Genomic DNA, 14,378 nt, shown 5'->3' on the forward strand with positions numbered 1-14,378 from the left:
CAGTACTAACACAAATAGAGCTGTTCTGTCATTTGCACAGCAGGGAGAGTGTAGGGCAGTAGGGTTTGTGTGGGTATAAGTGTGAAAAACAACAACAAATCAAACCCCAAGACTGGAATAAAGAATAAGGGAAGGTGGCTGAAGACATCCAAGGTTATTATTAACTAGTTAAAGCAAAAAGGGAACTAGAACTGATGGAGTTTCTAGGGAAAAGAAATTGTCATCATCAATTTTCACTATGGAGACATAACTGCTCAGCCCAGGCCTTTTCTTTAGCTACTGTGAAGAAACAGGAGACTTAATCCCACGCAAACTTAAGAACTGACATGGGATGAGTCTGAAAAACCTGAAAGGAAAACAGAATTACAGCCGTCTTCAAAACACATTGACGAAAAGCATCATTCAATGATCCAAGAACACCTTCCTGCAGGCATAAAACATTCTCCATCTCCCTGTGTGCTCATAAAAAGAGACATTTCTAGTAAATACATTTCTTACACAGAGAGCTACTGCTTCTATAGACACAGAGGTACCATAATTATTTCAAAACTTCTAACGCAAGAAGAATGCATGATGAGTTTCAGCTGTGCTTAGCTGACTGTGTCCCTCCAAGAACAGGCAACGTTACCTGCGTTTATCCTGTAACATTTTTAGGTACAGTACAATAGATTAAGCCTGATAAATGTATTTAAATACAGACAAGTGCTCCTTGTTTGAAAACCATCAGAAGCCCCTCTCATTTCAAACGCAAAGGGAGAAGAAAGGCAACAAAACCAGCAGACAGACAGAACAAGTCACTTGAAACATTCAAACTAGTCACACTGGATGAAGCCAGGAAGAGCAGGCGAGCCGGCAAGCTGTGTACTGGGAACAGCAGAAGTCACAGAGTTTTTCCTCCTCTCCTCCAGTGGTACTGCTAGATGCTGACGACCCAGCTCCTGGTACCACACAGAAAAATACTTCCTGCATAGCAGCACACGTTTAGAGTACACAGGGTCCAAACCCATCACCACAAGCTCTGACCCTCCGACACGTCAGATCTGCTCTCTGGACTAAATGCAACTCTGCTTCCTTGCTGCGTGGCCTCCGCAACCAGTGGCTCTCAAACATGCCTTTTTGTGCGCTGCAGACCCTGCCTTTTAACCCATTTCATGTACTCCCCTTGCTTTATCTCCCAACCAGCCTTCAGAGGTAGGAGCCACTGGCTGTGGCAAGTCACCAGCATTTGCCCTCAACTCCTTCCTTCTCTTCCCATCTCCTTTCTGCCCCGGGAAATGTATTTCTCCTTAATATCGAAGAGCCTTTGTAGCTGATGCTCCTGACAGAACCCCAGGATTTGGTCTATCTTGCAGGAGATCAAGCCTCACTCCACCCCACAGCTCTCTTACCTCCTGGGTGGAGTCCTTGTCTGACGTTCCTTCCTTCTTGCCTCTCGGTTATCCCCTGGTTTGGCTGGCTCTGGTGCAGCTGTTGTGATTTTAGTGAGCGGCTGAGGGACTGGAAGGGCAGCTAGCTTCTTCACAGATTTTTCACTACAAGAATTAAAATTTTTATGTGTGTGATCAGAGTCAGTAGGTACAGGCCACAGACATTCTCGAAAGCAACAAAATGCGCTCATGTTTGTTGTTGACTAAATATTATATAGATATGATTACTGCAGCTACAGGCACTTGGCTATTTCACTGAAACACTCTCAAACAACATGGATTCCCGCTCCCCCCCAAAGGGATCTGTTATCCATATTCTGCAAGTCCCCTTTTCAGAAACAAGTTACTAAACAACAGCCAATTTTGGAGACTTTCAACTTGTAAATTAACTAGTGAAGTAGACTGTGTGAAATCGCCATTTCTTATCCAATTGATTCTGTGCATTTTTATCCAAAAGACATACACCTAGTTAAAATCCGCCTGTCAAGCTTCAGAATCAAATGCACATGGTTCATGCAAAAATTCTCTTTTTCACGCCATCACAGAGATCAGCAAGGTGCAAAAGAGCTGCTCACTTCTGGGCTCAGCTCATTACTGCTCAACAACCCCAGCACTGATGTCACGCCTACTGTTAACCGGAGAGGAGGCGTCTGTCTACATACAAAACCAGAGACTGTTAATTCCTCCTCTTGGGCTTAAGAATATCCGCATTCAACCCCTGCAGAACACAGGATTAAGTGCATGCAACATTACGCAGCAAAAACAATCCCCACACTAGTGCTGGCTGGTGTTGTGTGTTACCAAACCAGCACTGCAATGTGCACTAGAAGGGTGTAAAGACATGACTGCACACGGAGAGCGTGTCCTTAAAGGGTTGAACCCTCAGAGTTGAGAAGAAAAAAAAAAGTGTGCCAATAAAGGCACGAGGAGTGTGGCAAAGGGGACTGTCCCGTATTCTGGAGAACTCAGGGGATTCCCATGGTGTAATTTATTTGCAGGTCACCTTAAGAGGTGACATCACTATGGTGTTGTGTCACCCTCCAACATAACCATAATTTACTACGTATTACACGAGTTTGTGAAACAGCAACTTCAAGTATTTTAAAAGAGCAGGAGCGCTGGCATAATCTGCCAAGAACAGTTTCATAGCTATAGCGCTGTTTTAATTTGCCTCCGATGTTGTAAGTAGATGAGGCTGAACCATTTCTTTATTCTAAGGCTGTGCATTAACTAAAGCCACAGTAGAGGAATGAACTAAATGTTCCTATAGCTCCTGTATAAACATACCTGCACACACAGAATGTTTAAACAGGAAATCACGCGTGTGTTTAAACACTCACGTATACATATAATACTTAAGGATATTTGTACAGTTTAACTTGGATTTAATAAGTAAAAATGTCATCATTTAATTAAATATGCAAAGCTAAGCACTCTTCTACGCAGGTCATATTTTGCATATTCCATTTCTTCCTTAAATTGTCAGCCAGGTCAGAAGGGTCTGACTCAGGGACTAGGCTACTGTTTGGAGCCTCTTCTGCACTGTGCTATCAAAGCAGAGAGGAAGCCTTACCCTTTACCGGCAGGCGGTAGTAACTCCCCCTTAGCCTTCGCAAGCGGCTTGTGTGGAGACGGTGTTGGAGAAGGAGATGGCGAAGATGAGAAGGACCGCGATCTAGAAACGACAGGATACAGCACTCAGCTCCGTCTCTGGCACTGCCGAAGGCTTTCCGTGCATTTAGCCATCACTCCCTCCTTCAGCCAGCAACTGCACCCCAGGAACTAGTCCCTGTGGGTCTGAGCTTATCCTACTTTTGTACTTGGACTCTGTTCAACAAAACTAACTTCTGTTACCAGACCAGTGGTAAAAGTAGAAAACAATACAAAACAACAGGGTCGGCTGCAAAAGAAGCACTCTCAGGTATTCCATACCAACACCTGAGGTTTCTCCATACTCTCTGTATTCTCTCCTTAGGGAAAATGTGTCTATTGGGAAGTAAATAGGATTTTGACTTGCAGGTTCAGCATTTATTTCAACCTACTTTATGTTCCTGTTAACGTCTAGTGCAGTTTATCCTTTAAACAGCAGAAAAAAACCAAGAAAAAGAAAAAAGAAAAAAAGAAAAAAAAAAAGAAAAAACTTGGGAGAAAGACACAAAAAATACATCTAACTGGATGCCTGCAATTTCTGGAACACAAGGAGAAAAATCAAGCAGAGTATATCAAAGCTAAGATACCAAAGGGCAAGAGCCCTGACATCAGGGCTGCCCAAACTGACACAGCACACCAGATGCTGGTGTTCAAGTGATTCACCCCACTGCCAAGACTGTTTTGCAGCCTAGTACTTCAGAAAGCCAGACACCTCGGTGACTTGCTTTTTCTGAAGAACAGTTAGGCACCGGGATGTTCCTCAATCTCCTCAACCTCAATCTAGCAAAGAGGCATGCTAGTCAAAGCGTGTCACCGATGTCTGGCACTGTCCTCCAAGGAACTGAGCCCGAGATGAGGTGGATGGGGGAAGGTCAGCCTGCTCCCCACAAAACACATACGTGCTTGTGTAGAGATCGGCTCCCACCTGAGCCTTTCCTAGGGGGAACCACGTCTCCAAAAGCGACACTGTGCACTCCCATCAACTGCATGATCCACTCCGGCTATCTGTGTGATTTCAGCTCTAAAGAGGTGCCTACCTAGGGAGCCAGTTCTCCTACTATGCATATTCCAGACTTGGGAAACTATCTGCAGGGGCAAGGAAGCAGCAGAGTAATAAACATGCCTCTGTTTAATCAGCATGGGACACTGAACTGCTACTTTGAAGTGTGAGGACTATCACAAGACAACTGCTTTAATAAAGAAATGTGATTTGCCTCTTTAAATAGAATTTCCAGCGCAATAGAAGAGAGATGCCAGTAACTTCTTCCAATCATAAAATGCAAATGATGGAAACATTTATCTCAGCCAGGCTTCTACAACTGTTCAGCTACCACAGGCATGGGAAACAGCCCAGCCACAACAGCACGGTACTCGTGGGTGCCAGCACTGGGGAGAGGAGGGGGTGGCTGACATATCTGCTTCGTTCAACAACCAAACCAGCAGGCTGCCTTGCAGTCTATCATATTTCCCTCGCTCAGGAAAGTGGTTTGAATGTTTTATCTCAACAGTTGGCTATCTGCTTTTAAGCAGCAGCAAAAGCAGCTGTTAGCAAGTGTTTGGAAAACAGTATACCATTACTTTCAAATCCAAGGAGCCATTACCTGGACCTGCTGCCTGAGAAAGAGCTGTGTCTTGAAGAGCGACTAGAGTAAGAGCTGTAAGAAGATGATCTGGAACGAGATCGCGAGGAACCTGAACCAGAATAGGTGGATGAACGAGAAGAGGACCTGAAAGAGAAATATTAAAATTCAGCACCTCTTGAGAAGTCCTCTGAGACCAAGGTCTTGTTTCCAGTACACTCTTACCCAGTTTTCAAACAGTGCTCCAAAAGCTACCTGTCTTCTCCTCGGTGACCTGTCAGGACTACAGCCTCTCCTCAGCCCCCCCCCCCCTTTTTTTTTAGAGAAGATCCTGTTGTAGCTACCCACTCTGTACCCTTGAACAGGCCTCTGTTCCTTTAGCTACTGATCTGCCATCCCTTTTTGGGAACTCCTTCCACAAGTTTTTATGCCTTTGCACCAGACAATGCCCTGATAGGTCAGGTCACACAGAGGAAAACAGAAAAATCTCAGGTGCAGTGATCCCAGAAAGAAAAGCTATCTACTTCAGGAGGGCTTTGCTTTACAGATCCGTATCTTCAATTCAGCATGTTCCTCATTCCTCTAATACTTTCTTCCCACCTCTTTTCAGTAGCTTCAAGTTCAAGCATTTAAAGAAAATAGATCCAGCTTATGCCTCGGCTCTCCTAGATTCAGGGTACTTCTTTCTGAAAGGTGGTTTTTATCTTTCACCCGTTGGTTTCGAGCTCCACTGCAGCCCTCTAAGGCTCTGTCAAGCCTTCACAACCCCAGTTTTTCCCTAGCAGCATCAGCATGCTCTTCCTGGAGTGGGCTCACCTCATCCCTCCAGCACTCCTAGAGTGAACAGGCTCCAATTTTTACAGCTTCCAGCTCCTTCCGCTCCTATTAAGGTCAGTTTTAATCTAGGTGAGTTACTAATCACCTGGACTGCACCCAGGTCTAATTTACCTGAAGAGTGACTTTTCCAAGGACCTGCCTTTTCTTAAGTCTTCCAGAGATCACTCATAGCAACCACAATTATGTGCCCCCTTTGGCTTCCCTCTCACTACCTATATGCTGGTGTCCATAGCTGTTACTGAGCAGCAAGCCTTGAACTGCTTTCCCAAACATCTCAGCATCTTCCACTGACAAGAAACAGTGTGTCAGGAATGTGACATGACTAACAAGGCTCAGACGTGACACGCTCTCTGCCTTCACTCACCTTGAAGAGCCAGAAGCAGATGCTGAAGAAGCAGAGGTTTTTCGGCGCCTACGTGCACGGCTGGGAGAGACAGACACACCAAGTTTCTTTTTGGGGGACTTGGATCGGCGCCAAGGGTCCTTCCATTCATCTGCTCTCTTTGACTGAGCGGTTGTAATTGTGGTTGCCTCCTTCTCCTTCTTTGGTGGCTCAGGCTGACGGCTGGAAAACAAAGAGGAATAAGTAGCTGGGATATATATATTTTTTTTATTATTTTTTTTTTAATATAGTAAAACTAACAGAAACACAGGCCAGGAAAGATCTCAGAAATTCATCCTTCATACCAGCACTAGCTCTTAACCTCCACTGCAGGATACTCAACATCATTTTGGAGCGATGAAGTGTTAGAACACCTATCATTTTGTACATCAGTGACTGCAAGCCCATCAAAACAGCAGTACCTGCAAGTTTCATGAACTACTTTGTTGCACTAACCAAGCAGTGTGACCTGCCAGCTGATTTCATCTTTGCCTTTTGGCCTCCAAGGAGCAGACACAAGCACACCTTAAGAGGGAAGGGTATGGGAAACCTGGTTCTTCCTACACCTGTGCCAAGTAGCTAAAGCTGGAGCAACCCCAACCTGGTAGGCAGCTCCCAGTGCAATGAAAAAAACTAAACAGAGCTAGACTAAGGACAGATTTTAAGCGTGCATCTGAAACACCGGCTCAACACAGCGAACTGCTGCAACCAACCAGCAGGCACCAAGAGAAGAGATTCAGCCTGAATTACTTCTACAGTTCCCTTATCAGAACATCACGTGGGACTGTGTCACAAGTCTCACCACAGCCAAGACACATTGATCTACTTGTAACTCTTACAAAGGGGATGGTTACCTCATCAGCTGAGCATAAAGCAGTTCCTAACGGCTGTTTTATGACTATTACTCTCTAGGTGTTTATAAACACTATCAAACATGTGCTCTCCTGTTGTTAACCATGAAGATCTGATGGTCAGGCTACGTACCCTCCATCTCCTCCCTTCCCTTTTAAGGGCTCCATTTGTGTTTCCCCTTTTTCTTCGGTTCTCTGGGCTTCCCTTCTCCTCTACAGCTTCCTGAAAATAATCCAGGACTAACTTTTCAGCATGTGCACCACAGAGTTCCTTAAGTATTCCAGAATGAGTTTCTTCAGGCCTAGACTTTATTGCCTCTCTTATCTATGGGTGATTTAACTTGGGATTTTTCCTCATCCTTACTCTAACCTGCACCTGACTGTTCGATTACCTGCTTATAACCTTCTACCTTAGGTTTCAGGCAAAGTTCGTGCTTGCTTCAAAGTTTATGAAGTCTGTTGTACTCATCAAATTACCAGTACGATGGCGCGTTTATTCCTTTTCTCAGAATAATGAACCCTCTCACTCTGAGAACTTGGGGGAGGAAAGGCATCATCCACAGCTGGGTTCAGCCTGTACCACCCCATTAGTCACACGACCGAAGCAACCACTCCCCATGCAACTTCCTCTACCTTTTGAGATAAAAAAGCAACCTCCGAGTTTTCTAATAATTCTACGGACTGCGTTTCTTGCCACAACACTTTTTCAACAGACAACAGGATAATTAAAGCCTTTCGCTAGCAGCCTGTTCAGCCCTTTGAAGGCCTCACCAGTCACTGTGAAGTCTCATCTCCTCCTTGCTTAGCAGTATTAAAACAGTCTCAACACACTTAAAACTCCTGTGGCCTCTCACCTCTTCCCTGACTCCAGAACTTGTCAACTTTGAAATCCAGTTGAGTATCTTGCTCTTTCCCTATCTTTGCTGATACAGCTACAGCAATTTTACAATTCGTCCCGCATCTATCCCAGTATATACAGAACTTTATGGAAGGAGAAACCCTTCCACATTCACCTCTCCCAGAAATCTCACTCCAGCTTCAGAAGAGGACGCTTACATATTAGCACACAAAATTGCTGACTGCCTGGTAAGAGTCCCAAGCAGGGTTATGGCTCAGCATTATTCACCAGCACCTTCACTTCGCATCATCACCCTTTCCAGCACTGCCCTAACACACACAATTTAACGCAGCGCGTGTTATTTGCGGTGGGCTGGTCTAGTTTTCCATATTACAGCCACAACTATATCTGAGTATCTAATCATGGAGGAAGACCATGACTCTGAACATGGGGCTGAGATAAGACTGGACCTCTTATTTATACTCTGATAACACTAAAGTCACAGCCAGGGTCAAGCTCTCATTCCAGCAGATATAGTACACGTTCATTTTGAAGCCATCTTGACCTCTGGAGTATCTTCAAAGCAACCAAGTGCAAAGCAGGAAGAAAAAGAAGGTTGGGAACAGCCTACACACCTCGCATCAAGCAGCAGGCTGAACAGCTGCAGAAGGGAGGAGGACACCACGTGAGGATGCTCATGAACACCACCAGAGTTGGTCCCCCTCTGGTGCCCCAGCCTGCGTGCTTTGGGAAATGCAGGGGGAATATTCTGCTGGCACAGGCAGGCAGAGAGGCGGTGTCCACGTCAAGACCTGGATAAAGCCTGCTGAGAAATTTTTCACTGCAGCGTCCAAGGTGACAAACGTGAAAGCCAACAATTAATGAATGACCTCGTCCCTCTCCAGGCTCACCTCTCTCCTGCAATACTGTTCAGACAGAAAAGTCTCCTACAGAATTTATTCTATCTCAACCCCCCCGTGACTTGCTCACATTGACCTCCAACAGCAGCACATCCTGGGAGCTGGACCTCAGCTCCAGCCCCACGTGGGAACAACTTACGCTGAACTCCACAGCTTGGGTGCGAGCTTGGAGCAAAGATGACTATGAAAGCAAATCTCATTACTTGCACCTATTACCTGGTTTGATGCAATTCTCTCCCGATGAAGTCACTTTCTGGAGGAAAGGTTTTTTTCCCCAGGAAAACCACAACAGAAAGCCTCATTTCTGAATATGCTCTTTGACTCAGCAGCAAGTAAGTTAGCATACTATAACCAAGAAAGAAAGATGATGTCCATGTCAGGACATTTTCAAAGTCTTTCCTCAAGAGCTACCTGTGTGCCCAACGTGTAGCATCATCAAATAAACCTGTTCAACTTAAAATGAGGGACTGGTATCTGATGCCGCTTGGCTCATCTCCTCCAGTGGAATCCAGGAGTCAGAATTGAAAGCAAGCTGCCAAGACCTGCACCATCCACCTTAGACTAACATCTCAGTTACAGCCTACACGAGTTTCACCAAAGAGACTATTAGAAGTGAGCAGCTCATGAAACAGTCGGTGTTTCAGTTGAATTTTACTCCCCCATACTGATACCGCGCAGTTGTTGGGATGAAAGCGGAGGAAGCCGTAAGGCTGGCAGAGGAAAGCCCACTGAGAGGAGGCAGGCAGCCTGTGGCTCCCAGCCCAGATCAGCCAGGAAGGCTGCCCAGCGCTACATCGCACACGATAGCTGCTCCTGGTGCTGTGCTGCTGGGGGGGTTGAGCGAGGTATTTGATCCTGAGAAGGGGGAGGCTTTCTCCCCACTTTCACTCTTACAACTGGGTAATTTTTTTCCTTCTCATCTTGTGCTGGATCTGGTGTTTGCTGGAGCTCTCCATGTGCCGCCTCTCAACTCCTTAGTTCAATAGGGAGAGGAAAAAAAAAAAAAAATACAAGGAGCTTGCTGCTGGGTCAGTGAGTCCGACCAGCCCTTGGCAGGGTTTGAAGAGCCGCCGGTGCTGCCCCACGGTGAAGAGGAGGGAAGGAGAGCAGCCTGGCTGCTGTGGGGTGCGCAGCCACGCATCACTCTCAGCCCAGCACAGTTACCCCAGCCAGTGCAGTCCCTGCTACAGGCCAACATCACATGCTTCAGCACACTGAAAAAGCCATATGCTACCAAAACGTACGTGTGAATCCCTGTCTCCTTTTTCACTAAATCCCGACTTTTAGGAAACATTTCAAATATCTGAGAATTAACTCCCAAATTAGGTAAGCCTATGCCACAAGGTTAAAAAGAAAAAATTAGAGGGAGTAAAAGAGACTGACAAGACAGACCGATCAAAAGCAGCTTAATTTCCTTCCAGAGCCCTGAGGAGCAGCATCCTGCGTCACTAGGGCACGAGCAAGGTCTGCAGAGCTTGGCTATTTCCGAAGCCCATTTTAACCTTAAAATAACTAAATGCTTTATTTTCCAGAACGAACACGTTAATGCATATTTGGCTGGAATTTAATTACAGCAATCAAGCGGAGAACTGAAGCTGAACGTGGCTTTGGCAATGAGAGGAGGAACAAAGGCAGCTCCAGCTGGCAATGCAAACCACAGCGTAGGTCAGCCAGCTCCCAACCGCACGCGTACCGGCTCCCAAATAAACCCCATTTGAAGCACGTCACGGAATTCAACAAGAATTTGCAGTGGGAAAAGCAGAGCCGCACAGCTCAAGTTTTCCTCCTCATGTATTATGCAAATGATGCCAAAGCATTTATAATTTTAGAGGGGAAAATAAGCTTCTCGGGGAAAGTGCTTCCTTCCTTCCCCCTCCCCGTGGGACGCTGCTCCCACAGGTAACGCAAACCTTATCACCCATGGTCACCGGTGACGTCAGCCTGGCTCCAGGGCTACTGTTTTGGCTGGCAGTTACAGCTCAGTTTTCTGAAAGAGGAAAGTCCACTGATGATTTAAAAGCCTTTTCGTCTCTTGCAGGAAAGCAAGTGTTGCGTCAGCAGCACCAGTATGAGTTTTCCTTCGGTGTCACTGGAATTTTCCAGAGGAAGTGGACTCGAGGAACAACTGGAGCCATGTGCCAAGGCAGTTGTGAAGGGATCTGCAACTACTGCAAAATAAACTCCAGCAGCGTGCATGCACACTGGGAGATTTTTCCCCGTCTCTGCACAATAAAGTCACTCCTGTGGCTGGAGGGGGACTGTAGCTCCCAAAAGCCACCTACGTGTGACTGTGAAAGGAAATGCTGAACCCTGGAGCAGGTGCTGATGGATCTTGGTGAAATATTAGCAAAGAATATGCTTTTCTCAAGATGTTTCGATCTAAGGCAGAGTTATCAGTCATGTAAAAAAAAAAAAAAAGAGCGAGAGAAAAAAGATTTCTTCAAAGCCTGATGGGGAGAGGCCTTGAAATTAAATAGTGGAGATACAATCTGAACCTACAGTATGAAATCATCACAGCAGGTAGATAAACATATCTGAGATGTGATCTACCCTACGGGCTGAGCATTTGACGCCTTGAGAGCCTCCTCTAAATGAGAGGTACCTGTGTGCAGCGATTCTGCCCCAGTCTTTGCCATGTTTTAATAAAACCCAGTGTGGGAGATCTCTCCAGTAATTCCATCTCTGAAAAGCCAAAGAAAAACACATTCCTTGAGATCCACATCTGAGTCACTCAATGCCCTTCATCTTGATTTACGGTTACAAAACCCTTCTCCTTTTACTGTGGAGGCAGAACCTCAAGAACCATGAAGACTAACGAAAACTCTAGTCAACAGAAATGCTTTGTTGGAGAACTTTGAAAAGTTCTGCTGATTCGGTTTGCGGAAAGCTTTTATCATCACCAACTTCCCAAATGAACTGGGAGCATAAATGAAAGCAAAGCTGTCTAACCAGGTTCCATTGCTCTGCCTGGAAGCTGCACCACAAAAAATGGGGATGTAAACAAGTTGTTATAATGTTTATCATCACAGCGTTACCATACAGGGCACTCGACTACAAGCGAAGAACTGCAGAGCTGCACAAGGCATGTTCTATATGTGGGGAGAAGGGGAATCCTCTTCCAAGGAGTGCTGTATAGTGTGGCACCGCAGGCAGCATGGCAGACTTGATGTGTGCAGAGGAACAGAGGTCCAGCTCCAGCTCTGGCCGACAAGCCCCGTTTCAGCTTGGGAAACCCAGTGGCCTGGGGCCATCTGCTTCTCCTCACTCACTGGACTCCAAGAAGTTGCCCAGGGAAGGTGCAGACACACCTGGAGAGCAAATCTATGCCTCCTGACAGAGGCCGCTTTTCCCCCTCAGTACCTTCTCATGGATGTAAGGCTAATTCAGAGCGCTCCGGGGTCTTACTGATGCCTGACTTGAATCCAGGAAGAGCACACAGTTGTTTATCCTGCCTGCTCTTCCTCCTGTGGCAGGACAAACAGGAACAAATGAAGGTTTTCTTTTTAAGAAACAACATTTCCACAGGGAAAACCATGAGAAGACAAAAATCCATCGGCCTACTTCATCTTTACACAACAGGATGAAATGTTATTACTACGCCCACCAAAACACCTAGCTCCATTAGAGCAACCACTGCTTTCATACAGAGCCCCTACACTCAAAAAATAGGGAGCAGATCCAGCCAGCGGCATGGGGAGACCACCGGAAGCTGTCAGGAAAGATGACAACAACCCAGGAACACTTAGAATTACAGATTCTTCCAAAAAAGTTCAGTTGGTTTGTGATCACACACATACACAATCATGAATCACTCAATTTGCATTCCCTTACTTTTGCCACTCCTTTATCAACTTCATTCCAACACTTTTCAACTTGTAAGCCCTGGGTAACCTAACATCAATTTTAGACTCCAAGTTATCCTGTTCCATAACGTGCTCACCCCCCCAGAGATTAACAACGTCCCATTACAAAACTTGAACTAGCATGAGGAAGCAACGCAAGGGTGAGCTCTGCCAAGGGAACACAGAACCTTTTGTCCCAGGGTCTGCAGCATTACAGAGCATCTCACAACGCTACTGCCACCTCAACAGAAGCTGGAAAGCAGCACAGCGCTCCTTGCTGGAAGGGTTTTACAAAGGATTTATGATTTGCTACAGAATAGCTGCCCTTTCTGACATTGCTTTAAATTTTACAGGTTATTTTTATTTTTTAATGGCTGCATAAGTGCACTCCATCAATAGCCTTTAGCCCAGCTGAAGAAAACTTCCTTCCAAAAATTGTTGTGTGTGCGATAATCGCAGGACAGCTTTGGAGCTGCTGTCACCTCCTGTCCAGGCTCTGGAACACCTCTGAGGACAACTGCCACCTCCTCCTCACCCTACTTGGCGCCCACGTTCCACAGAATCTGGGGGTCTGTATCACGGGCGACCAACCTTATCTGTGTGGGAACAGCTTTTAGGTCAGACTGACGGACAAACTCCCTCGAGAACTGGAGACGACACATTTCTCACCCAAAGGTTCATTTTGTCATGCTGCTTCTCACCAGGGCCCACGGCATTCCCTGCAGAGGAGACCCAGGCGGGCAAGAAACCAATGCCCGTGTCAAGGACCTGCAGCACGGGATGGCTTCCTCTTCTTCCTCTTCGCTTGGTCAACCACCACCTTGCCAGCCAACAGGGCAGCGATACAGAGTCTGCTGCCCTTGCCAGTGGGTCCAGCTCCTCAGTGCTTTGGAAATACAACCGCTAACAGGTCCCACAACACAAACTACATTGCTTAACGTGCTCCTGAAATGATCCCATTTGCTCAGGTAACTGTGGGATAGAGACCTATGCAACAATAGAAGGATTAAAGCAGGTTACTGTTGCTGTATGTAGGGCTTTTGCTCACACCTAAAGGCCAGCAGCCTAGATAAGAACATCTTGCACTGCTCTAAGTTTCTTCAAATAACATATTTCATGCCCCTTTTTATCCCTGAAATGCTTTGCACAACAGCGAGCTACACTGGCAAGACGGAGATATAAAGCAGAAATTTTGCACTCAGCAAAATCAGTCACAGCCTGGGGCATCAGAACTCGTTCTGGAGATGGGGAGCACGAGGACAGACAGCCAAGTTATCCCTCTAATTGATCATAAAGTGCCCTGGCTTGTTTAAGTGTTTGATGCCTGAGGAGGGGGAGGCACAATTTTACTAGCATTGTGATCTCAGATTATAAACTTCTTGGACTGCTCATCTTAACCTTGGGAAAAAACCAAAACCCAAAGCATAAAGGAGCAATTGCATACTCCTTCAAAAAAAAGTCCAATCCACACATGATGATCCATCCCTACTTGAACCCCAAAATGCTGCAGCCTCTTCTTTTGAAAGGTTCAGAGAGAAACGTTTGCCACTGAGTCCATCAGGGTGTACAACCTTTGTTAAATTCTAGTCTTCCTCATCTGCAGCAACCAGTGATGCCAGGCAGTCCTCTGGCTTCTCTGCGTTATCAGCCTCAACTGCTCTGCTGTTGTTCAGAGATCAGATTAAACCTTTCTGCTTTCAATATAATGGAAAGGGAATTTGTTTTCATGTTCCCGGCTCTTTGCTTTTCAAGCTTTCATGCCTTTCAACGCTGCATTCTGTATGTCACAGTTTGTTCCTTCCTCCAGCCTTTACTCGAGGGAGCTTGTACACCGATGGACAGACCGGCATCTACCTGTAATTACAGACATCCTCAGCTCTGCCTTTGGCAAAGCTCGCTGCCGGTTGCACAACCTCTGTGGAGCAGTTTTCCAATCTCCCCAGCTCATTAGTAAGTGAAGAGCAGGGCTGCGTGGGCTCCGGCTGGAAGCGGCGCTGCCTTTGGTGCAGGAATGTTAACGGGCAGCTGCCTGCAGCCTGGTGCGAGCCAGC

General features: G+C 46.2%; 1 protein-coding gene across 8 annotated transcripts in view; it reads right to left on the reverse strand.

The window, feature by feature from the left end:
* ZC3H18 (zinc finger CCCH-type containing 18) overlaps positions 1–14,378 on the reverse strand; it is a 48,847-nt gene that overhangs the window by 9,338 nt on the left and 25,131 nt on the right. For all 8 annotated transcript variants that reach the window (XM_037409129.1, XM_037409130.1, XM_037409134.1 and 5 more), the window contains 4 exons: positions 5,859–6,059; positions 4,679–4,804; positions 3,001–3,102; positions 1,389–1,532 (listed from right to left, as the gene is read on the reverse strand). In XM_037409129.1, the coding sequence (XP_037265026.1) occupies positions 1,389–1,532; positions 3,001–3,102; positions 4,679–4,804; positions 5,859–6,059 (573 nt within the window). The remainder of the gene's footprint in view (positions 1–1,388; positions 1,533–3,000; positions 3,103–4,678; positions 4,805–5,858; positions 6,060–14,378) is intronic.

The sequence above is a fragment of the Falco rusticolus genome, chromosome 15 (assembly GCF_015220075.1).
Source record: "Falco rusticolus isolate bFalRus1 chromosome 15, bFalRus1.pri, whole genome shotgun sequence".
Classification (NCBI taxonomy): Eukaryota; Metazoa; Chordata; class Aves; order Falconiformes; family Falconidae; genus Falco; species Falco rusticolus.